Source organism: Electrophorus electricus, chromosome 19 (genome assembly GCF_041902795.1).
Source record: "Electrophorus electricus isolate QZ-2024a chromosome 19, ASM4190279v1, whole genome shotgun sequence".
In the NCBI taxonomy this organism is placed as follows: Eukaryota; Metazoa; Chordata; class Actinopteri; order Gymnotiformes; family Gymnotidae; genus Electrophorus; species Electrophorus electricus.
Window position 1 is genome coordinate 12,702,610 of NC_137515.1, and position 26,175 is coordinate 12,728,784.

The 26,175-nt window shown below is 38.9% G+C and overlaps 2 protein-coding genes across 14 annotated transcripts in view; one reads left to right on the plus strand and one right to left on the minus strand.

The window, feature by feature from the left end:
- Positions 1-25: 25 nt before the first annotated feature.
- The window catches only part of sh2d4a (SH2 domain containing 4A), a 36,627-nt gene continuing 10,477 nt past the window's right edge, over positions 26-26,175 (minus strand). The window contains exons 1-9 of one of the 5 annotated variants that reach the window (XM_081702671.1): positions 7,025-7,159; positions 6,026-6,324; positions 5,311-5,470; positions 3,695-3,821; positions 3,218-3,365; positions 2,804-3,002; positions 1,833-1,963; positions 1,296-1,498; positions 26-1,188 (exon numbers count right to left, since the gene is read on the minus strand). In XM_081702671.1, the coding sequence (XP_081558797.1) occupies positions 1,096-1,188; positions 1,296-1,498; positions 1,833-1,963; positions 2,804-3,002; positions 3,218-3,365; positions 3,695-3,821; positions 5,311-5,470; positions 6,026-6,200 (1,236 nt within the window). In that variant the 5' untranslated portion in view covers positions 6,201-6,324; positions 7,025-7,159 and the 3' untranslated portion in view covers positions 26-1,095. Of the gene's footprint in view, positions 1,189-1,280; positions 1,499-1,832; positions 1,964-2,803; positions 3,003-3,217; positions 3,366-3,694; positions 3,822-5,310; positions 5,471-6,025; positions 6,325-6,966; positions 7,160-26,175 lie in introns of those variants that run through there. The other 4 variants (XM_027009062.3, XM_081702672.1, XM_035535371.2 and 1 more) reach the window with 4 other exon arrangements.
- The window catches only part of psd3l (pleckstrin and Sec7 domain containing 3, like), a 92,922-nt gene continuing 80,843 nt past the window's right edge, over positions 14,097-26,175 (plus strand). For 3 of the 9 annotated variants that reach the window (XM_081702658.1, XM_081702661.1, XM_081702660.1), the window contains exons 1-3: positions 14,271-14,287; positions 14,966-15,072; positions 18,786-20,039. In XM_081702658.1, coding sequence (XP_081558784.1) covers positions 18,882-20,039 — 1,158 coding nt within the window. In that variant the 5' untranslated portion in view covers positions 14,271-14,287; positions 14,966-15,072; positions 18,786-18,881. Of the gene's footprint in view, positions 14,288-14,965; positions 15,073-18,785; positions 20,040-22,182; positions 22,473-26,175 lie in introns of those variants that run through there. The other 6 variants (XM_035535368.2, XM_081702662.1, XM_081702668.1 and 3 more) reach the window with 3 other exon arrangements.

Consider the following 26,175-nt stretch of genomic DNA (forward strand, 5'->3'; position numbering starts at 1 on the left):
TCAAATGTTACAGGGATGACAGCAATTCCAAAATGACACATTGCTTTATTTATTTTTCAATACAAAAGGCTGGGTTACAGTGAAGCCAATAATGAGCTTTTGAATACCATTCCCAAGAAAATTAATTTAATAATAAAGCCATTTTCCAGTCCTACCACACCAAAGTCACATAAAGGTCTTGCTGTAAACAGTTTCCAATGGCATTTTTTTTCTTTCCTCTCAGAAGTACATTATGCATATGTACTGTACATTACTTGACAAAACAGCCTTTATTAGTGTTTCCATAATTCCTTTGATGTGGTAAATATGATCATTAACGGGGGGTGGGGGGTGGAGTCAACTCATGATAGTCTTGAGCTGATGAGCTAAATGAAGTGCACTAGAAAGTTACAGATTTCAAACTGCAGAGCAGTGGATACATACGATTAACTGGAGAACCTAAAGAATGCTTAAAAAGTGCTTTTAAACTTTAAAAAAGTAAACAATTGCAAATTACTAAAGCACCAGTGTTCTTAACTAGTGTTACTAAAGCACCAGTGTTCTTAACTTCTTAACAGGAATTGAATACAGTATATGGTCATAGAGGTTACTAAGGCCATCAAATTAAAGACTATTGTGGTAAAGTGCATGGCATGAAAGCAATATTTTGTCCTACTGAATTGCATATATAATTATACTGATTTATATATCAGTAATTATATATACACAATTCAGTAGGACAAAATATTGCTTTCATGCCATGCATTTTCCACAATTATCAAATCAAATCAAAGTGTATTTATATAGCGCTTTTTACGGCAGATCACAAAGCAGCTTTACAAATGTCCAAGTCCAAGCCCCCCGTGAGCAAACCAAGGGCGACAGTGGTGAGGAAAAGCTCCCTAGAGCACGAGGAAATTGTCTTGGTTTTGATGGCACACACACATATGTAAAGGACATTTCAGACAGAGGTCCTTCATCAGTATATTTATATACATGTAAGTATATGCATGTCGTTTGTGTGTGTGTGTGTTCTAGCATAAGCATTTCTTCCATGGAGACAACCAAACATTTTTGTAAGTTGCTCTGGAAGATGCAAATGTACATGGCTGAGACTTAGGTGAAGAGCTCGCTGTAGTCCAGATTGCCAGGCTTCTGCCCGCATGCCATCAGCAGCCGCTCCCCTCCAGATGCCGTTAATGGCTCATCCTGGTGGCAGAATCCAGAAACAAAGATTCAGACCATGTGTATTCTCTGAAAAACTCTATGTATTAAAGTACTTCACAGAATTTTACTAGAACCTTATGGTACTCCACCAGTTCTTCCAGAGAAGTGAACTTGATCTGATCTCCTAGCAGCATGTAGCAGTTATCTGCGGCATCAATAAGGAAATGCTTGAATCCTTCTTGGCTTCGGTAAGAGAGAACGTAACCCAAGATTCTTTCACTAACACGGACCAAGAAACCTCCAGGGCTGACACTTCCTAGAAAATCCTCAGCTTCCTGAAGAGAAATGATGCCTGCAGAAAAACCAAAAGAAATGTAGTTCATTAATCTGTTTTTTTCCTTTATCAAACAAAACACACTTTATATAACCTAATTGGTTACAGTAGGTTTGGTTGAGGATTGATTGAGGACTAAAGGTGCAGTGGTGTTTCTATGTGCAAAAAAGCAGCAACAATGAATAGCAAACTGGGATAATTATATGAGCATCACAGATGGATACTTGTCACCACGGCTGTAAAAACTCTTTGCATTTTTCTGAAGTGGGATGTTTATTTTATTAACAATCAGGCCAACTTAACAATACTGAAGAAAATCAAAAAGTACTACTACTGCATACTGTGAACTCACCATGGAACCAGGGTGCAATGCAGGTCTGGTCTTGCTGGAAACAAACTCTGAGGGGCAACTGTTGCTCTCTAAACCAGCGGATAATTTCCTCACGGTTTGAGGATGACACAGAGTGCCGCATGTTTGGCCTCCTATCAGTCACAATGGGGGAAAAAGCAGGTAAGATAATGAAGCATATCTAGAAGCAACCACCTTGTCTGACTGGAAACTCCAGTAGCTTTAGCAATAATAGTTGTCAATCATCTCATGGCTCCAGGGAGCAAGGGAGGCATAGAAATGTTGAGCATTTTGAAATATAGTGCGGAGTTAAATTTAACATGCTTTCCATAGCTTTTGGGATATGTACTTAAACCTTACTGGAAATGTTGATCAACAACATGTCAGTGTCTTACACATCCTGGAAAGGTTTGTACAATCACCACTACAAACGTGAATGTGCTTCAAACATGGGAAAATAAATCTATGAATGTCAATCATTTCTGTCCAATTGTGTTTTCATTTTCATTTTTTTCAGAGTAGATGTTTGATTTGTACTATATGTATGAGGTTAGAATTATCTTTACATCTTATTAATTTTGTAAACAATACTTAATTTACTTTGTAGTTTTATTTATATTTTAGTTATTTTTATTTTACTATACAGTCTTTTTTGTGTGTATTTTTACTTCTGACTGTATCACCGTTATTTTCTGCTCTTTTAATGTTTTGTACACTGACCATGTGCATGTTGAAATGTTTATAAATAAAATACTGTTATTATTATTCTTATAATTATTAATTTAGAATATTGTGGCCATTAAGGATCTTGTGAATGGACTTTTCTGACTTGTCTGTTGATAAGTCCTAGCTTATAAGAAGTCCTTGTTAGCATTCCTAGCACTAAGAAGCTTTCAGAATAAATAATACTTGAGTTGAAAACATTAGCAAGGGATTGATTCTTTATAATGTAAAATAAGATCATGTAAACTGACTGATCAATGGGTTCATTAGTGAGAGTGAGCTTCCGAGGCTTGGCTTTTGGTGGGAGGGCAGTTGTCTGTCCTCCAAATGCTTTGGTCATGGCTGCCACTCGACCTCTCTCCAGGGCTTTTAGTGAACGCCTGCGGTTATCCTCCCTCGTCTGTTTGGCCAAGGAACGCCGGCGCTGGTCAGCCACTTTGGATTTCCGCACTGAAATACACACAAACACACACATTGTCAACTTTCCTCTCATGATGGCTTGCAAGCAACTCACCATGACCCAAATGGTTGATGCCAAAACATTAGACGAAGCAGCATGACCGGTCGCATGCCATCATAACTTCCTTCACACTCACCCCCAACGATTTTAGTCAGTCATGCAAAAGAAAGCGTGCAAACCAATCTAAAGCTGTCAACTCCCTTACAGGAATCCTGCCAGGCTTTCTCCTCCTTGTCCTGGCCTTTCCCTTGGTGCTGCACTTCCTTCAGGTCCATGAAGATCTGCTGGGCCCTCTTGTCTTCCAGCCTCCTCACCTCCTCCTCAGCCTTCCTCCTCTCCTCTGCCTCATACCTCTGAAAGATCAAACCAAACCAGACATGCGCTTCTGATCTGTGCTCTCACATTCAGATATTTAGAAAGATCTATTGGTTTGTACATTTAAGAAAGATTTATTTTCTATATTCATTTTGTAGCTGTGCTTTTTGCAATAGATTGTGACATCTGGAATATCTATTGTAACTACCTAATCTAGGTGGATGTGGATCTGGATGTATTTTATAATAGACACCAACCAGTTTGATTGACTAAGTCTGGAGGGACCGTTGGAACAAGCCAACCATGGTTTGGGAAACCAGCTAAAGGTGCAGTGGTGCAAGCTCTGGGGCTGCTGGGCTGGGAATACCTTGAGCTCCACCTGTTTGTTCTGCTCCAGGGCTGCAGCCTTACAGGCCTGCTTCTGCCTGTCTGTCTCCTCTTGCTCCACATACAAACCAGAGAAGCGCTTCTCAATTTCAGCTTCCTTCTTAGCCCTGTACACAGGCACAAAAACCAGGGTTTGGTTTGTGCTGGAAGTCATTTGTGGAATGTCTCTACCAATATAGTTGGAAAATGTCACCCCTGTTACTGAATAGCAAGATGAGCTGCCAGGCATAAATTCTTATGTGCTCATGTCACATAAAAGAAAATCCATTCCATCACCAGGCCTTGCATAACTTAATTGTCAGTACAAAAAGAATGCAATGCAATATTCTTAGTAGTTCTCCATAAAGCATGAGAGACATCTTCATTTACGTATTTATCGTTGGTAAACCTAATTTCTTTCAGTGCTCTTTAGCTGAAATAACAAACAACTGCTTATGATTTTCCTGTTCTAAAGGAACATTTATGGCATTTGACAGACTCGCTTATCCAGAACGACTTACAAAAGTGCTTTGTCATTTACTCACATAATATATCCTAGCTAGTACAGTAGGTTAGAGTTCAAGATACCATTGAACTAGAATGTTGCTGAACTAGAATGTTGATGCCTAGAAGTGCAAAACACATAAGCTCCATCTTGGACAATAAGTGCAATAACAAACAATACCCTACAATAAGTACTAGTTTGAGCTACTCGACATAGGTGCAGGATCAATGGTCATTTCACAAATAGATGCGTCTTCAGTCTGCATTTAAAGGCTGCAAGGGACTGCAATGAACATTTTTAAAGTGCTGTTATGACTCAATTGCAACAGCTAATGCAGAACACTAAATGTGCACTCCACAGGGAGTGCCCCATGTCAATAGCCTGAGATTAAGTTGGGTGAATATTTAACTAAAGAGCATGAAAGAGCAAATTTGAAAAATTCACAAGGTCAATTAGTGATTAACTGGAATATTTGGAGAGTCATTCAAAGAGGGAGCCAAAGCTGCATAGTTAAGAGGCAGTTTTTGCTGGCCACACTAGTCTTTTAAAAAAGGAGACTAGACCTTTTTGATGACACACGTTCCATTGTAACTTGTGTTCAAATGCATTGCTACGATTGTAGTTTTAGGGCGTGTCCTATACTATGAAATGTAACAAGAATTAACAGCTTCAGAGATCCTTAGTATATTATTATAGCATTATATTTCAATCAATAAAAGTTATCATCATTGAATAATGATTACCTTACCACTTTAAACATATTAATAAAATAAATCTACCATAAAAAGGGGTAAAGCTAATAGTATTAATAGATAAAATCTGAAAACGTACATTAGCATAAATAGGAGAAACATGAAAAATAAGATGTCACGCTGGATGGCCAAACATTGTAGTGTAGATTTAATAGTTCTCTTGGCTCCTCTGAGCATGGAAGTGACTGAACTGGACAATTCTGAGCACAACCAGATGGTTTATATTTACTAAAATCCTGGTGAATGGGAGCACATTCAAAATCACACAGACCACACACAAACCTCACACATTGCACTCACAGACAGACAGACAGACACACACACACACGCACGCACACATGTACACACGCACACAGGCACCTGAACTCCTTTGCTTCTTTTTGGGCCTGGTTTGCTGCTCTTTCTGCCATGATCTCATCACAGATCTGGTCGTAGGGCTTATCATCAGGGTGCTCACCCATCAACCACACCCAGACATCATTGTCTGAGCCCTTCAACCATGACACAGTCTTCCCTGATACTGAGAGACAACACACACAGGTCACAGGTCACCTGAGATTAAGACATCTATTTCTGAAGGTTACTATAACATTTTTGTAGTCAATGCCAATTCAAAAAATTTTTAACTAAATTGGTCTCTAGTTCATTTTCCTCAGTGACCTTTATAACACAATGCCTTCTATATAATACAAGAGCATAGTAGCAGCTATGTTGGCTTTTGTCTGTTGTGTTTGTGACCTAGTAGACATACGAAGTTATTCTCCAGTAGTGTCAGCAAATATTAAACCAGCCGTCTTTAACTCGTCAGTAATGTTAAAGTATAATACTGACTTTTGCAGGTGGGTTTGGAATCGTGAGAATAAATCTATAATAAAGTCATGTTTCATGCTTTGGGATGAAGGAGGACGTTTTTATTACAGGAGAATGGCGACTGTGTCATTTAAATAACTAACAGTAGTTAGTGTGTTTGTCAATACATGCTAAAACATTGTATTGTTTATTAAAATTAAAATAGGTCCAGAGCTATATTTTGGGAAGTTTTAAGAAAAAACGTGGAACAGTGACGGAAGGTCACCTTTTCTTGGTTTAACTGTTCCCGCCTCTTCCTTCTCGAGTCCTGTCTCTCTCTCTCTCCACCTCCGCACCTGCTCTTCTCGCATCTTAAAGAACAGTACCTGCTTTTGTTCCTCGTTCAGCTCTGCCAGTAACTCCGGCTCGATGAACATGTTCGTCAGAATCTGCTGCAGCATAGTTACTGGCCTCAGTGTTCTCCTTTCAGCGAAAAGTTGTGTCCATGGATATAGTCCAGAAAGTTCAGCTCAAGATGTTCAGAACGAAGTCACTGATTTCTTAACATGGTCGTATCCAAAATAACTGCATAAAAAAAGAACATTGGAGCCTATAATGTATGATTAGTTGAAAGTTGTAATAGAATAGCATAATTAAAACATACGTTTAAGCATTTCCACTTTTATCCCCAACTGTAAATGAAGTAACACTAACTGTCACAACGAAGATGCAATATAGTCAAAATTCTTGTTCAATCTGAATCTTATTTATAGGGCATTTCCTCGCTGCACAAAGGTCGACGTAACTGAAATCAAGCAGGCGTTACACTGCTCACTCTTTGATGCGCAGTACGACTCAAATAAAATGTAGAATATTCTGAAAGCATAAAGTATAAAGTATAAAGTGAAAGCATAAGTAAAGCAGAACTTGAAAAAAGATATCTACACGTTACCAGCTGGCATACGCGGAGAGGTACACTCTCTTACTCTCCTATTCTTACATTCTTATTTAATTTTTAGGTATGCACCCTATTACGCAGACTACATACAACTTCTTCGCCCATTATATAGGGAATTACTTTAGATGTATCTGCGTTGAAGAAATAAATATTTTCCAATGCACGATTTGAATACACTGCAATTCAACCATAAACTGTTGCACCCCTACCAACAGACTTATCTATTATAAAAGTGTTTTTAAAAAAGCATGTTTGGCGCAATTACGCACTGTCATGTCCACCGTCTAGACGTCACAGTTGATTTAATTGTAAAGTAACTGAGATTACCGGCAAATTAAGTCCAGTCGTAAACTTTCTTTCCATTCTTTCTCGAGAAAGTTCGAAAAAGTTCTCGAAAACTCTAATAAACGTTGTCGAGCTATTGGGCTTCCAAAAACGTACGCTTGGACCCTACTACTTCAATACAAGTTTCGTACTTGTGTGGATTTCAAACGCTGTAGGAAAGCTCTTCACGTAGGAAAGGTGTGGTTTTACAAAACTTTGTCATCCCATTGGGTGGACGGGATTTTTGGTCATTTAGTCAGTGGAATAACATGAATTTGCTGAGTCTTTGATATTTTTTATTTTATGCATTCCCAGCATTAAGTAAAAAGCATTAAGTAATTAAAAGACAATTAGGTATGGTTTGCATAATTCATAGTTTTTGGCCTCGGTATCCGTCGCGTTCTTCCTGCTCAGAGTAAACAGTACACTTGCAACAGTGGCTTACAGACACGTGGCTATAAATAGCGAACCACACAGAATATCATAAAGATTCCGTAAGTTTTATTGCTAAATACTCATTCATACAGTGTAAAAAAAGACGACCCATTGCACTGTAGTCTTTTCGTCAGGGTTAATGCATTATATATTCAGTAGCAAACATGGCAAATTCTTTTTTGTTCTGGCGACAGGAGAAGGATGCGACCATCTCTCAACCCTTGCTTTTTCTTTTGAATAACAGATGGATGAGTTTACAGTTTCCAGTCCTGAATTTTGTAATCACTGGTAACTGAAGAAGTTAAATACTACTAATTGAACACTTTATCTTCGCACCTAACTCGTAGGTAAAGGGAGAGTACCTTCTGAACCCCAAAGGCTATGATTTGGCATATTTTACAATATAGTTTACCTGCCAGTGATTATAAAACTCAGGCCTAGATTATGGATTCAGTAACTAAATACTTCTCCTATAAACTATCTGTAAGTTCTCCATTTTCCATCATCACCTGTGTTACACAGTGTTAAGCTTTCGTCCTCAATGGTAGCAGTGGTACAGGCCTCCGATAAGCTAACACAAACAGGCTGTGTGGGTGTAACGTGTTCCACTGTGTGCACAATTTTGGTTATCAGAATCATGAAAGATAACGAAAAGTGTTTGTATGTCAAGCAAGCAACTTCAGTGCGCTTCACACACACACACACGTACAGCATGTACAGCTGCCCTCTGCCTCTAGCTTCAGAGTGTTGTGTGTGTGTGTAGCATATAGTATGTATGTATGTATATAGGATCAGTAATGACAGGCATAGGCAAAATGTTCCTGTAGTCTTGGCTCCAACTGTGCAGTAGGTGGCGCTTGTATCAAACAGACAAGGAAGAAAATATCGCCAACGTTGTGGGAAATAATTGTCCATAGAGATTACTCAGCTAAAAATGATATCTCTGTTTCTATTTGTAATAATCTAGTACTGTATTATTTTACATGGCATTCATAAATATCTGATTGGGATTGCTTTTGTATAGACAAACTAGTATTCCAGTTAAAATAAATAAATAACCCAGAAACTGAATTTATTGGCTACGTGGCTAAGTAAGATATGACTACCACTAGCTCACACCAACACATATGTAGTAGCAAGTAATTTAAATGAAATAGAAAAGAAAGTAAAAATAAAATAAAAAGGAAACCACTGCACTTTCATTTTTATTCTCTATTTAGTTGTTTATCGTAAAGCGCCTTCTTTTGAGATGCGTTTAGAAGTCATTGGTATTCGGCTGAAGTGAGACTGGTTCTGGGTTTTCCGGAACATCTTGTACTGCATTTGTATTCCTTTACGCTCTTGTTTACACTCTGAGGACTATGACTAGAGGTGCTTGATGACTCAGTCTTCAACCACAGTGTTTTATATTTTAAACATATAACTTAATCCCTTAATTACTCCATCTTTCTCTCTTTTGTTGTGTTTGTAGAGGCAGTTATTAAAGCCATGTCAGGCGCTCTCTCTCTCTCTCTCTCTCTCTCTCTCTCTCTCTCTCTCTCACCAAGGAGTATGAAATGATACACACTTGCTGTTGTAAATGACTCTTCTTATTCACTTGGATTATCTTGACTTTGAGGCCTGCTTTTTGAGGCATAAATAAATCCAGATGTAACGCTACTCCATGAACAGACACATGCTTGCAGACTGGATTTTTGAGGTTTTAATAGAGAATAAATATTCTTGTTCAACAATAGGGTAACAAACAGTGAACCAATTAAATTGTGATCAACAGGGAATATCTGAGCTGTAGTCAAAAACATAGCTAGCAGGGTCAAACCCAGCAGGGCATAAATTGAGTAAGCACCTAGAGGGAAAAAACCAAAACAAAACCAGGAAACAGACAGCGAATCATGCACAAGAGATCAGTACAAGGCTTGGTACACAGTACTAATATGTCAGACTAAATGAGCGATATAGAGAGTCTTTATAGGATTGACTAATGAACCACATGTGAGTCTGATTAGTATTCCAGAGATGGTGAAATAATGACATGGTGATAGGTTTCCTGTGCATTCTGGGAAGTGTAGTTGCTCATAGTCCTCAGTGGTTCAGAGCACTGCATGACACTAGATAAACGCTGAAAGAGATTTGGATTGGAGAGACTCCTTCAACAATGACATGAAGTCAGCGCTTCGGCTGTGGCTGGAAAATCAGCCCCTAATTGTAATGCTTCATTCTATTTATATCAGGCTTTTTCATTTCCCTTGAGAAAACTGCTCAACTATGGTTTGGATAAATCAATATTGAATTTCCAGTGACTGAAATTTCAGAGGATGTACCATACAAAATACTGTCTACTTTCTTATAACCCTATGGTGATGTTTATTTTCTGTTAAATTTTGCTTTTTTAAATTTGCCTTTCGGTCAACCCTACAGATGTGTGCACGACAAAGGTTGCAGCATCTGCTCAGAAGGAAGGAATTCACAGACTTCCATGTTAATTTGCTGTTTGTATACAAATCACAGTGTTGGGAATAGTACTGGGCATTAGCTCAAAGGCAATAAAGATTTCCTGTTCCATGCAGGAAAGGAAGTCTATAATTTCTCTGTTTATGGGCTTACATGATGGTATCTTCTTGAAGCTTCACTCAGTCGTGGATATGGTACCAGGGATGTAATTAGTAAGTGACCCAAGATGGTTTGTGCACTGCTGAGTATTTTATGTCAACAGTGATGGGAGATGGACAGACACAGCCAGGACATTCCTGCACTTGGCCCAGATGAGCAGTGATTTTGGCATCCTGGGTTATCTCTAGTGCAGATGCTGTTTGAGGGAGGGCAAACAGCAAGGGCTCGTTATTCAGACCCAAAGATTCTGTTGACATACTGGCCAGAATATAGCTCCATGTGCTCTCTGACAGTGGGTGCTCTTTACAGAAAGCCTTTATATATTATATAAATATCGTGCCTCATTAAACAAGAAAAAAATAGTATTTGACGCCTAATTTAAATAGCATGTACTTTAAATAGACCAAATCTTTTACTTCACATGTAAACTGGATTGCCAGTAGTGTTATTAGTTTAAATCTAAACAAGGTGGCCCATAAACATAGCAAGTTTATTTTGGGTGCAAAGCAGAGTATCATTCTGAAAGGTGTAGGTGCAAGTAATTGTAATCTGGTTTCAAAACCTCACCTCCTGGCTGACTAAAAAGGCCTTTTTAAAAAATCAACATTTATCAAAATGTATGCATTTATGTTTCTAACTTCTGCATGCATGTGAATTTTCCAAAACCATTTTTTTTCCCAGTTTGCTGCTTTTCTCTAAAAATGCACTTTGTCCTGTCACCTTGTGCCTGTTTTCTTCAACTTTTTAGATTTCTAACCTGAATCTAGCAGCTGTTATAGGCTCTGTTATAGTCTCAGTAGCCTAGTCTCTGTATCTCTTTAATCTTGGCTTTCCCAGTAGAGTGTTTAGAATTGAGTGAGAGGCCATGTCAAGTGTGTTCTGACATCAGAGCAATAGGGCACATTAATACAAAGGTCAGGCCTACTGCCTGAGAGGAAGGTCAGGTCCACTGACATAATTCAGCTGTCCCAGGATGGAGGGTGGAAGAAAGGAACTGCCTTTCCTCTATGTCATACTTTTCCTTGCTTTCAGTGATGGAGTAAATGGGCCCTCTGTTGTCTTTGCCCGGCACACGTGGTCTAGCCTGTGTGTCTTCTGTCCATGCCCTTGGGTACCTGGGTACCTCAGGGAATTGCTATTTCTCATAGACCCTGACATAGAATGACAGTAAATGTTTATCCACATAGAAGGCATCTATTATCTCCAAAGGTGGTCCTTTTGGCAGCTTGGCAAAAAAAAGTTTTGAATTGCTGGGAGATACAGATGTGGAGGACCCTTTTTTTTTGTTTTCAAATACTGGAGATTTATTTGAAGACATTTGAGCTCAAAAGATATGTAAAGTAGAACAAAGGACTTACTAACATTGTATATTAAGTAAACAGAATAATTTCTTATAAAAACCTAATGCCTAATAAGTCTAAAACTCTCTAAAGATACCTCTCTCATGAGAAATCATAATAATAACAGTTATCACTTTCTAGTGGACAGTCTTCTTAGAGCAAACATTATCTTTTCCCAGAAACAAACACAGGACTGTAAACCGAAAAAGGAAGTAAAACAAGATGAATGTCAATATTGTCTATTCATTCATGTGACTTGGTCATATGGAATCTTTGTCAGTCCTGAATTGCCAGAATGAATGAACAATTTATGTGCCCAAGCCTTTTTGCATTAATGTAAAATATATTGAATGTTCTTTGCTAGTGGACTTTAAGAATATTCATTTACCATGGCAAGTAATGGGCTGGTCACTACTTTATATTTAAGTGCAGCATCCCTGGCTTAAATTACAAAATATAAAAATGTACACAGGATTCTGGAATGAGACACAGTCTGCATGTGTGTGTTTCATAGGCACTGAACAATGCCCCTTTCAGACCACTCTGTTTTGACTGGAATCCTGCCACTAACACACTGTGCTGTAATTAGGATGACCCCAGGGCTGGGGTCAATATCTGGCCCCAGTCCCCACCCCTTGGATTTCAGAGGGATTTAAGTGATTGCTTTAATTCCCTGCCTGTGTATCACCTTCCATTCATCATCCCATGCTATTCACTGAGTACTTTCTCTCAATTTGCCATAGTACACAAAGTTGCTTTGATGCAGAAAATCATCATCTAATCTGATCATGTCTACTCTTATTTTAGACACTAGTTTGACCTCTTGTTTGAAGGATAGTGTTAACTAGCAGTTAATTACTCAGGTATCAACTTCATGATAGAACTTAATACATTAAAGTATTATTTTATCAAGTTGAATGGAGATGATTAACAAACAGAGACTGAACAAAACATTCTTACCTTTACTATGCAATGAAGAAATGTAGTTACTTTTGTATCCATTAATAAGGCCCTGACACTGACCCTTGCCAGTGTAAACTGGAGAGGCATGGCCTTTTGTGAAGAGGGAAACTCTGGTCTTTGTATTTGACTGTGTCACAATCAGCTGTGGAGCATGGTGTTGGTCTCTTCAAGTACGAGGGGCAAGCAGAGTGTGTCGTAGTTTTTCACAACTAGCAACTGTGGTGTACAACCCTTAATTCTGTGACATACTTGCACTTCTAGTGGTGTCACTCAAATCACTTGACTATGACCCAGATTTCTTTTTTCAATCTCAAATTAGCATTGCCCTCAAATCCATGGAACATTGATTTCAAAAGTAGAATGTCCTCATTTTCTATTTTTGAAAGGCTTATAGACTCTATGGTCAGAAAGAATTGTCATGAATAGAGAAAAACATGTGCTAGTTGATTGAATAATTTCTTTAGGGGAATGTTGATTTCTGAAAGGAAAAGAATCAGTAATCTGTAAAAGAATCTGCATAAACATTGAAACTATGTAATATTGTTCATATGGTAAATATTATACTAGAGTAATCCGTGTATGAAAACAGAATTATGAGCAATCATTCATTAAAAGGGATACATTACAAAGAGAGTTTACAATTAATCTAGATGATCAAGATTGTAAGTAGCATAAAATAAAATGTGTATTCAGACAGGCTCCCTTGTAATTACTAAGATCTGATTAATCAGTGATAAAAACCTACAGATAAATAAACAGTCAAATAACATGGCCATTCATCTTTAATAAGCAACTTTTTTGAATCCCTTCACAAGTTTTGTGGGGTTTGTTTTCAAAGGAAAAGTTACATTTTATCCCCTTGGACAGAAACAGGACAGGCCATTCAGTGTACAAGGTACCTCCGGACTGTTTTAAATGCAGAATCACCCTTCTGGACTAGTGCAACAGCACTACGTAAGGTCCTTAAGATCATTTCCTCTGAGAACAATCCACTCATTGTCCTAAACTGACACGAGTGCATACTTCTGGGTTTAAAGGGAGTGAAATGAGAAAAGGCTATAATTGAAAACAGACTTAACTCCATAATGAACAGTACTCTGGAAATGTTAATACAAATAAACTTATTTTTTCAATGGAGTAAACAAATGCTGGCTGTACAGCAGTGACCTGCAATGAAGGATAGCCCATGTAATCCACCACATATAAGGAGAATGAAAAAAGACTTTACATGGCTATAGGCTATAAGGCTGTTGTAGTAACCCTAGAGGTGAACAGTCACGCTTCTTCCACTTCCCATTTCCTGCACTCATATGCCAGGCTTTTCTCCAGCTGCTTTGATGGAACGAAAGTTAAAGGACAACAAGAAAGACGGTAAACTACAAAACATAGATACTATCCAAACTCAAACTAAACAATTCTGACTGTGATATAGTGTTATTATTTATAACATTGTTTCATTGCTTACGTGTGGTACACTCTGTGAAGTACTGTAGTGTAAATACAGTTGCTACACCACTTGTGCATTCTGTGACAACTTCGACGGCTTTCGCTGCCAAGCTCACGGTCATTCGACCGCGGAGCTGTGGGTGGGTATTCCTCCTGCACGCTGCTTACTGAAGTGTTTTTTTACTGGTAGGAGTGAACGGTAAACACGTGTGAATGAATGGGTAAATGGACAGGAAACAGACTGACAGCCGGTATCGGCATTCGCTTTGCAAGAATCAAGGCATGAAAACCGTTAATATCTGTGCTGGATATGTGCTGGATGTGTGCTGGATTTGCCATTCCATCAGAGTATGTACCTCTACTGCTCCATTGTCTTGCTTTTCAGGTAGAAATGAAAATTAAAAACCCATCGCCTAATACACGGGAATCAACAGGAAAATGTCTGGATTTCATCGTGGACCACAGAAGCATAGTAAGATTTACATTTTGTTTTAAGATTTGGGAGTTTGTAAAACAACCTTAAGGGAATAATATAGCATCATGACAGTCAAAACTGTAGCTGCAATTTTCAGAATATTACAGAAAATGTTACAGAACAGGAAAGTTACAGAGCAAGGGCATGTTTTAACAGTTTTAAGTTTTTAAGTGTCTTTTCCAGCTGATTTGTGTTAGCAGTGCAGTGTACCATTTATTTATCGTACATTTTATACAATACAATACAATAAACATTTACCTCAGTGAACCTTTGTCTCAGTATAACTATAAGACCAAAACATTTCTTTAATGTATAGGTTCAGGTCAGATAACAAATCGAAGCTTCATAGAAGTTTAATGAGAGGCAGAATGAAGTTTAATAAAATTCATGTTGTGTTTACTAAAATGCATGAATATATGGTGCTGGTGGTCTTCCAATTTCCAAAATGTAAGGATTCAAATGAGTCAACTCGATGCATATATTTATCAGTGTTGGCTGATTTGTTCTCAATAAGGAGAGTTTTGTCTGGTACAGAAGTTCCTCACAGTTTTGGCTAGGCCACAATAACAGTGTGAGCAGGATTCGGAAAACCCTTCCCACTCCCTCTTTTTATCCCTTGGTAAATGATTGCTTTGGTGCCCACTCTTTGCCCCAACAAGCCCTTGTCTTTATCAGCAGGCTTCCAGCAGCATCGTAGCAATGTGGGTGAGTTCAGATTGTCATCTGCTCGACTTGTCTAAGCACTCACTGGCTCATATATCTATATATGATGGAGATTCAAGGTAAGTTTGTTCAACTGCGCAGTGTAACACACGCAATTTTGATGTTCAAAAGTGTAGTAAAGTACATTAAAATTCTGGAGGACAGGTTCTTTCAGAAGGATGTCCTTCATTTACTGTGGAAGTATTTCTGAGGTTCTACGAGGTGAAATGAGTTTACATTATAAAAAGTAGCTAGATATTTAAACATACTATTCATTCCATGAGATTCTAAAGTTCAAAGCGTGTAGATCAGTTGTTTTTTGTTGTGTTTCCTAACTTTATTGCTGCCATAGTAACAACTGGCAATACAAACAGATATGTCAATAATGCAATGTCTATTAGCATTAAAATGCTTTGCCACTGGAAATAAGAAATCCTTGATTCTAATGGTTCAAAGATATTTCGACAAAAAGCATTACTTCTTTTGTTTTTGCCAATGTAAAGCTGATTACATTTCTTGCAAGAAATACATTAGACAACTCATGCAGTAATACATAAAGAGGAATGGGTGATTATAATTGATCCTTTTGTGCTAGTTATTTTAGTCGCTATGTTAATACATTTACATGCAGCACATCTACAGTATTTAAATGCAGCATACCTATGCACTTTTATCCAAAGTGACTTATAATTATGACTGAATAGAACTTCAGCAAATGAGGGTTAATTGATGATCCCCTTGATCAAGGGCCCATCAGCACCTGGTGGTGGCGGGGCTTAAACTGGTAACCTTCTGATTGCTAGACAAATACCTTAACCATTGAGCTACCACTGTATATGTCAAAGTCCCCACTTGCCCTCCTCTGGGTAGTCTTTTTCCTTCAAGCTTGGGTCCTCTACTCCTCTGGATGTAGATCTCGAATGTTGTTCCTGGGATCTGATGGAGTTTGGGGATCACAGCCGATTACTACTGGAACCACTATTGCGTTTACCTTCCACATCTTTTTCAGCTCTTCTCTCAGCCCTTGGTATTTCTTGAGCTTTTCATGCTCTTTGCTCCTGATATTGCTATCACTTGGGATTACTACATCACTACAGCCCATTTCTGCTGTTTATCCATCACTCCTATGTCTGGTTGGTTATCCATTACCATTTTGTCTGTCTGTATCTGTAAGTCCCACAGGATCTTAGCATGGTCATTCTTCATCACCTTCGGGGTTGTATCCCACTTTGACCTCGGAACTTCCAGCTCGTACTCGGCACAGATGTTTCTGTATACTATGCCAGCCAGTTGGTTATGGCAATCCATGTATGTTCTGTCTGCTAGCATCTCGCTCTTATGCGCTGGATTGTCTCAGGGGCATTTCTGGACAGCCTGCATCTGGGATCCTGCCTGGTGTGGTAGATTAATCTTGTATTCAGAGATTGTCCCTGTTCTGCCATGATTAGTGCCTCTGTGCTGTCTTTCAATGCAGCCTTTTTCAGGGTCATTGGCAGGATTTTTTCATATTAGCCACTTCCACTATTTTTCGGTGGTATATACCATGCAGGTGTTTATCCTCCCATGATGGTTCCTGCTCCTCCTCTTTCCTGTCCTCTGCTGTCTGGGGTACTCACTAAGCACTTCATCACTTGGGGCCATCATACTGGGGTCTTATCTTGGATAATATATAATATTTTCTGGATGTCAGGATAATGAGGACTTAGTTGCATGAAAAATGACCTGCCCATAAGGAATTTTAAAACTTAATAAACTTCATATTTGGGTAAAATTAGACAAATCCCTTTCTATAAGAGTGAAGGCTTTGATCAGTGTTGAAGGTGTGGTGGGCTCTGAACTGCTAGCCGAGCTGTCTTCCCTTCTTGACTCATAGTTGTCCAGACCTTACTGCTAGTCTGCCAAAATAATGCTTCCATTGCAAATGGATTCATCGGGAACATGCTTTTCACTGGCCTCTGTGGTGAAGAGACAGTCTGAGGCCAAAGCTGCCTGAAAAGTGAGGGCTCCCTTGGAGCATGTCAAATAACATAATTTCCTCTGTGTTTGGATTCAATAATGGGTGCCCCATGCAAGCTGACATTTGGAATCCTCGCACATGCCTTGTAAACAAACTTCTGTTCACCATGTGTACCAGGCTGCTTAAATTGACATCTATGGGCTTCATGACATGATTCTGCCTCAGTAGTTAGGAGAGAAATGATTGGGAAGCAGCTATAATCTCCTTGTTTTTTTTTCAGATGGACAAAATGTATACGGTTCAGTACTTTCAGCAGGGTCCTTCACAATCATAATGTTGAAAATGCTAATGATTTCCAGAATGCTTTCTGTCCAGTCATCATTTAATAATTTTGTTTTTAGATAGTCAATTTTTATTCTTTGTGTGTCAGCATCAGTATACTTTCTTTACTACCACAACATTTATTTACTATCCTGACCTTATGCTCACCATCATGTTTCTCTGTCTGGACTGTTGCAATGTCCAACCACAATTATGATAGATTCTACCCTTTTAGTGTTATGTATTTACTCCCTCTCTCCCCTTCCATACAATATGGGTGATATAGAATGCTAACCTAGTTTCATATGGTATTAAGCAAGTTGCCTCCCTAGGCTCCCCTCCATAGCTTTAAGTTGAGTTGTGGGCTCACTGAAGCCTAGCCACTACAGCTCAGCTAAAAATAGTAGCTGTCACTGATACTATTTTATCATGCAATATATGGTGATGTACTGAAGAGCAGATATGACTCATATAACAAAAAACATATAAAGGATAATAATGCAGTAATAAACCTCTTTGGAATATTGTTACTAATTTTGAGCCATTTTCATTTTGTTTTCACATGTCCCCAGGGAGTCCTTTTCAGGCTGTCATCAGAACTGTCAGCTTTCTTCTGCAGCAAGCAACACAGGCACCTTTTAGCTTACTGCAGTGATTAGTGATTTTTGCAAACAATGATTTTCCACTGACGCTGCATATTTTAGAGCAAACTGTGCAAACCACTGGCTTTCACACTTGCATATACATTCTGACTTCACTGCAAGTGTAGAATACTTGAGACCATAATATAACACAGTCCATTCATTTCTGTATGTGTAATTATACAGGTACTTTATAATGTAGTAACATGGTTTATACACCACTGAAACTGAAACTAGCTTTTCCTCACTTGATTTCATATATGGCAGGTGCTTTTGTAATTGTGAAACAGTGGACAACAGTGAAAAGGTTTCACAAACAGTGGCCTCAGCGGTACCCTACCACATGATGTACCAGTTGAAATTGAACGAATCCATGACACTATAGTTTTGCATGACTAGGAAAGAGGATTACATTTTATAATGGCAAAGTAACACAGGGATGATAATGAATACTGAGCTAAGCTTTTTTGACCTGTTATCTGTTAAATCTGTTAGCTCTAGCTAATGTCTGCTGTAGTGTGTCATAGTGTGTGAATCAGCAGCTTGTGACTACTAAACAGTTTCAATAGTTATTTAGTCAAAAAGAAAAATACATATTTTATTTAACAAAATGTACTTTTGTATAATGTAGGACTATGTTTCTCCATTGTTCATTAGCAATTTGCTAATCCAATTGTATAGCTGCTGTTATGTAAAATACCTACTCTGATGACTTGTTCTTTCCAAGGCACTGAAATTTACTTAGTGCTGAAAATGCAAAGGTGCTGTTTCACTGAGTCTTGCTCTGGAGATAAAGGAGGCTTTCGGATGATAATGTCAAGGTTTCCAGCAATAATGTCCGCTTTGTGCTGATAGTGTGTCTTTGCATCTTTAGGTCTGTGGTGACCTGGATTAGGCTGGGGAACCTGCATTCCCAGCTGCTGTGTTGCCCCAGACTTCAGTGAGAAGTGGCTGCCCTCCCACACAAGAAATGGGAGATCATCATCAAGTCAAGACTTCCTTCCTCTTCATCCAATTGCAGTCACCCTCCAGGGCCACTCAGCACCAGCCTCTGACATCAGCCTCTCTTTGCACTGTTACGGAGGAAGGATCCTGTACCCCACACCCTCCACCCAGTCCAGGGAGCCTTTACAAGGAAGCAGTCAGGGAGAGAGAAGGTATAGTTGGCCAGAAGGACACCTCAGAAGACACCTCATCAATAGGTGATTTACTGAATGTGGACGATACTACTGTGATTAAGTGTATATCAGAGGAAGCTTCCTTATTGCTATTTGATACAGTAAAGAAGGATTCCACTGCTGCTCAAGGAGACTTTACAGAAGAAAACTCTTCATCAGATGTGCCGAGGATAGATATCAGGACAGCTAACAAAGAGGGCATTATAGAAGGTACTACTACAACATTATGCTCTCACTCTCCAACAGGAAATGTGTCTGTAGCTGCAACAGATAACCATTCTCAGGAGTGTTTGGTCCCAGACCACAATAAAACAGAGCCTGAGACAGACAACTCTGGTGAGGAATCGCAGCCCTCCATTTGGATATTGCGTCAGGACGCTGCTAAAATCATGAATGCTGCAGTTCCATCACCTTCAGGGGAGAGCTCGTCCACATCGATCCACCCCGAACCTTCACTTCCCAGAATGAGCTGCCTTTACCCAGCATCAGGATCTGCTTCTGACAACAGAACTCCAGTGGAGAAGCCTAAACTGAGCCCAAAGCCCAGTGAAGTTCCTGCAGCCTCAGAACCACCACCACTATCCACTGCACAGTGTCAGTCACACACCAGCTGGGTGCACAGTGCCAAGCAGACGGACGTAGCCATCACTCTGGTTGGAGCACAGATGGTCGCAAGCAAGCCACTGGAGCGGACGACCTTCATGTCAGCTGTCATAGAAAGGTCCTCAAAGCTCTATGGGGATGCTTATAAACCTGCTCTTGGTTGGAGTTCATCTTCCAGGGCAACACCTGCCATGGAGTGCTCTGCTAAAGGTGAAGTCTTGCCTGAGATGGACAGTAGGGCTCCAGCAGGGAGTGCAACAAATCAGTTTGCAGTGGCTGAAGCCTCTAAGCCCACTGAAGGCACCGATGTCCCCTTAACTGTACTTGTGCCTACAGCATGTGAAAAGGTAAGACCACCGTTTATCTTGGCAATGGGGACTATACATATTATTACGAAATTGTTCTGCCTACATTTTATTTTAGTGCTGAGTCCAAAATGTGTTCAACTATGATTAACACTGACTGTGTTTTTGTAGCTGGTATCATATTTGTGATTAATTAGTTAAAACACAAAATAATAATCTTTATAATATTGATCTTTATAAATAATACATTTTCAGAAAATAACTATGAATTTGAAATACTCAGGTTCTCAATAAGATGTATTCAAAAGTTTAAATGTTGAGAAATTTGATATTGCTTATGATCATAAATGAGGGTTTGGGAAGCTTCCAGAAAGGAACGCGTCTGTGGGATTTGACCACCCAAGTGTGGCTAATGTTTGGGGGCTACCCACCCAGATGGACTGATTACAGATGGGTATTCAAGATTAATCTCTGTCATTCCTGCCCTTAAATGGACCAGGAAGAATTTTCATCTTCCTACTTTGCTCTTGCCATTTTCTCCCCCCCATTTGACTTGAAATTTAAAGTTGTCTTGATAATATTTTTCATGTTGGGTTTATGCTTCCATTTTACTTGTTTGTTAATGGTATTATTAATTTAGAAAAGGATTTTTAATTGTTAATTTTCCACTTGTCACATTAATGAAATAATCATGTCTGCTGTGAAAAGTAATGTGCAAGTTCAAAGCATGTTTTAGTAGGTTTAATAATAAAAATGTTTAATAAGTGCAGTATTGCACATTAGCCATAATTGAAGGTGACAAATCATATATTTTCTTACACTGAAATCTCAGTATACAGATAGCATGGCTTTTGCCCCGCATGTACAATTTTATTGAATTTAAATAAAATAAATTGGTCTGTGTAAAGGATAGAGGGGGCCTGATGTTTAGTGAAACTCTGGGGCTGGATCACCCCCTACTGTTGCATTCTTAATTTTAACGCACCATCAACAATCCCATTCTCTACTGTAGGGAACAAATATTAATATTCATAGCTATTAATAGCTATGTAAAAGTTGTTTTTGTTCTAACCAAATTATGTGAAATCAGTGGTTCATATTTCAAGGAAATAATTTTAGAATTGAAACGCCAAAGGTAGCAGGATTATGAGTCTCCCTGTAGGTAAGGCAGCTATGATCTGAAGTCTGACTTCAGACCATACACGATGTCACAATACATTCACTACATACACTTTAGATTTTTACAGCTATTTAGACTGAGCACCTTCTGAAAGAAGAAATGACTAAAGTGTTTACCTAGTTGATAGGACTCGAATTTTATAAGAGTACATTTACGTTTACATTTAGAGCATTTAGCAACGCTCTTATCCAGAGGGACTTACAAAAGTGCTGTCACTTACTCATACAATATATCCTAGCCAGTACAGTAGGTTAGAGTCCACGATACCAATGAACTAGAATACGGTTGAAATTCAGGGATCAGTGCTGATGCCAAGAAGTGCAAAATACATAAGCTCTCAGACAACAATCAGTGCAATCAACACTAAGTACTAGAGTTAGTCAACAAAAGAGCTGTCAACATCAGTGTAATAAACAAGACCCTACAATAAGTACTAGAGTTTTAGTTAGTCAACATAGTAGCAGGGTCAATGGTCATTTAAATAATCCACAAATAGACGGGTATTCAGTCTGCATTTGAAGAATTTGTACCACTAGCTCTATCTTAAAAATTGAACCTTGTAGGTTTGTGTGATTATCAAAGTTCGAAAATCGGAAACGTGTTAGCGACATGACAGGCCACCATCCCAGGCGATATTAATCAGCCTCTTTCCCACATTCTTACTCAATATTTTAGTGACAGACCTTTTCTTTGATAAACTTTTCTCCCGCGGCGCTCATGACATTTTTTCAAAACTACGCGCTCCCAGGAACATACCAAGTATCACTCAGACAGAGGGATGAAGGCATATGGAGAGCAAAACGCAAGTGATAGGGCTCAGGTTAAAGCGTGTCAGACGAGCTCCTGTTGAGACCAATATGCAACGATGTTTATTAGAAGAGCTTAGTCATTATTGGTGAGTATTATTTGCCTGGGCAAATACAACTGTGATACTTAAGCGTGTTTTCACTTCTCTCATATTTCTTATACAGGACTGTCACGCCTTCAGTTCAAGGAAACAGATTAGATGCCCGTTTCTTGCAGCTACTCGCCAACTAGCTAAGTAGACAGCCGTGTCGGTATGATAGGACAGACTATGGAATTATTCAATGGGACTTTGAACGTCGTTTTGCTAGCTAGGAATTTTCTATCTGTTTATTCAATTGATTTCCTTTGTGTGTTGCTTATTCAGATAGCTAGCTAGCTAACATACTTAGCAAGCAAGCTGGAGTATTCAAAGCGAAGACTCATTCCCAGAGCCAGAACCACAAATCATATGAAAACAGGACACTTTGGATATGGAAGAGAGAGATGGGGTGAGAGGCTTTAGCTAACAACTGCTGTTAACATAGCTAACCTACGATTGTAATAAATGAATTACTACTATACCTAGGTTAATGGAACCGTAACGTTATCGTAATGTTAAAGGCTGCTTCGTTCAGGTTCATGGTAACTGCTTAGCCAGACAGTCGTTTGCCAGTACATGGTTTGGCTTTGCCAGCCTTTTATTATAGTGACAAGCTAACGTCTATTGGTAAACTAATAGAAGGGTGTGTGAGGCATAAGTAATTCTTTCACACACTTGCAAAATCCTGCGAGCTAGATAGGTTAGCCCAATTTTAAGTTATTTTTTCTCTATGTTTAAATGTCTAAAAATCCAGTCAATCGCTAGGCTATCCTAACCTAGCAAGCTACGGTTTCTCTTGGTAGAGGTGCGGACTCGTGAATCAAGTCATAAAGAGATAAGATGTGTGGGTTTTTTCTCGACTACCAACATTTCGTCTTGTCTTCTCTTACCAACTTATGTTGGGTTTAAAAGTAGGCGTTTGACGTTACTTCTGCTGGGAAAATATCGTATTGCCTCATCAGCGGTTGCGCTCAGTGTCCTGATCGTTACCCAAAAATTGGTCCGGTTTCTTTGTGTAGGATACTGTTCCCATGGTCCTACTGCACTCTGTTTCTGTCCTCTTTCTTCGGAATAAGGAAACATAGGGCTCTCTCTGCGTGTGTGTGTGTGTGTGTGTGTGTGTGTGTGTGTGTGTGTGTGTGTGTGTGTGTGTGTGTGTGTGTGAAATCCTTGGCACAGGTTCAGTGAGTTAGAGCCCTCAACGTGTGTTCTCTCAGCAAATGTTTCCATATCAGTATCTTTTCCTTTCCTTTTACCCCTACCAATTACAATAAATATAGACTTTCATAGACAATAAATATAGTCTTTGGATTTAGTTCTGAGAAGTATCAGACTGTTGGACTCTTTCCTTAAAGAATTGTTTGACCTTTATTAAAGGATGAGAAGTGTGAGGGAGATTTAGTTGAACTGAAAAATTTCACATCCTCTGTGGATATCTGTTTTTTTTCTGTCTGCTAAATAGGCTGTACCTACATGCAGCATTGACTATGCAGCACTGACTATGTGTATGTGCATGTATATATTTTACATGTATATAAATATAAACACCTAGAAGCTTCTTATATATATATATATATATATATATATATATATATATATATATATATATATATATATATATATATATCTATCTATCTCCCCCCACTTGCTCTCTTTCAGTAAGTCTTTTTCCTTCATGCTCAGGTTCTCTACCAGAGGCCTGGGAGCTTGAGGGTCCTGCATCCTAGCTAATCCCAGGACTGCACTCTTTTGGGCGTAGGTCTCAGTTCCAGGGTCACAGCCATTAGTGCTCGATTAAGTAGAATTTTTGGAAAACAAGCAAACAAAAGCAAAAAACAGTCTGTGAACAGTAATTGCATCTTATTTACCTATTTACTGTGTCATATAAACTCAGAACTGATAAAGTTCAAATGTGACTGGCCAGATGTATCTTGGATGTTTTCAGTCATATGCCTGTATGTATGCATTATTGACATAGGGTTAGGGTTAGGGTTAGGCTTAGAGTATATAGTGACATGTAAATCCTAACCCTAACCCTCTATAGTGACATGTAGGGACCTCAGCCATTTATTAAGGTTTTATTATCTTGTATTTGCATGCTGCCTTGAAAGGTCTGGAGCACCAGTGGAAAAAAGTCTAGTCTGCAAACCTTGAACTTTTTTGGGAACTTTGCCTTTTACTAATTACATATTCCATTTGTATGCGCCATGAAACTGGCACAAAGTTCTCATTGCTGTCTGCTGCATATGTGTGGGAATTTTTAAGTGCTGCGACACAGTGAGAGCTGCATGCGACGTGCATCTGTATGGTCATGTGGTTGGTGCATGAATTATTGATTACTGCTTGTGAAGCACACTGGGCTCTGCATGCTACTTCATGTTCAGTGGTTTGGAAAGATGTGGTTGCAGGCTTCACCAGTGAGCCCTCTATGGGATGAAACAGAGAGAGAAAAACAAATTGAAAAATATGTGTGGAAAATAGAAATAGTTCCCTCAATGTGTGATTTTCGTTAGGTGCTTTAATGCCTTTAATCTGAGACTCTACAATCAGTCGTAGTCATTACCATTATCTGAAAGCAACATTCCAAATGGTCAGTTTTGGTTGTTACAAAAAAGTTATTTGTGTGACATCAGCAATTTTACAAAAATGGCTCAAACATTATATTTAATGCTGTAATGGGTGCAGTCCAGTCTCGGCAGTTTTGTTAATCTAGTGGTTTATTTAGCTGAGCAGTGATATAAAAAAAATGATTAATTCTACTGCCTAGACTTGATTTGACAAAGGTCTAGGTAGTAGAATTGACTTGATGAAGGTATGAATTAATTACACATATATAATTGTTTCTTCACATATATCGCAAGTATTCCCATCATCCCCTGTGTTCTAAGTTTGAATGCAAGCGCAAATGTCTTTTTACGCTGTGAGAACAGGGATGCACTCTCTTTTTGCTGGCTAATGGACAAGCACAATTTTTGTCCAGGGGATGTTTAACATGCCAAGTGAAATCTAAGGAAAAAACATTTGCAATAAATGCTCCCTCTCTTTCCCCATGCCAGAACACCAAGTCTCAGTTTGTGTTATTAGGAAATAGTGTAGGCTGTGCATCCGAATATTTTCCTGCTAATTTGATATGCAGCTTGTGCATCCAGCTGTATTTGGAAAGGCTGTGTCATAGTACGATTTTCTGTAAGACCTGGAAATTTGTTATCTAGCTAATTCCTTAGTATTTTTGTTGCTGTATTTAGTAGGTCAGTTTAAAAGAGAAAAACAGAGAGGTTGATGGCCACTGGGTTGATGTGTGACATTTAGTTAAAGAGCTAGCTTGCTGTCTTATTTCAGTTGGAACCCCACCCCCACCCTTGAGTCCTGGTGGTGTATGGATCTCTATATATCTTCTCTAATTCCCAGACCGGGCTCCTTAGGGCTGCTTCCCCCTTGGTGTGCCCTACATGAGTGCCCTAAAAGTTCACCTCATTAACTCATTTTATTATCACTGCTCAAATTTTCTTGCCCCTCAGGGTTAACATCCTGTCTCCCCAGACATCCTACAATAGCAATATAATATATGACATAACTAGAGGATATTGTGTTAATATTATGTGGGCTTCTGCATGGGTAAGATATGACCAGGCTAATCAGCTGAATTTAAAAACTAGCTTTACTAAGCTTATGCATCCTGTTTATGACAACATGTTTCAATATTTCATTCCTGCACCCAGGTCTGATGTGTAAACACAGTGTGACATTGCATAAGCTATTAAAAGTTAAATAATTCTGGCAATAATGGCTTTAAATTCCTGCCTAATGTTGTAACATGCCATAGAACTAGTAAAACGTGGGTTATAGTGTATCTTGTAAATATGCAAAGAAATAAGTGCTGGGGCCATTAGTGTTAGAAGTTAATTACTGTGTTAAGACAGCAGAACATAGGCTGACATGCTGGGCCGTCCTAAACACTTAGGGGTCCCAAAAGGCAAAATTTTAACGATGTTCTAATGAATTGTGCAGGTTTTTACAGACTGGACAAGACTGTACCCGATCATATTAATTTTGTGTAAGATACACTGTGATACAGACATTAGTTTTGCTGAGTTTGGGAAGTGGCCTTTGTG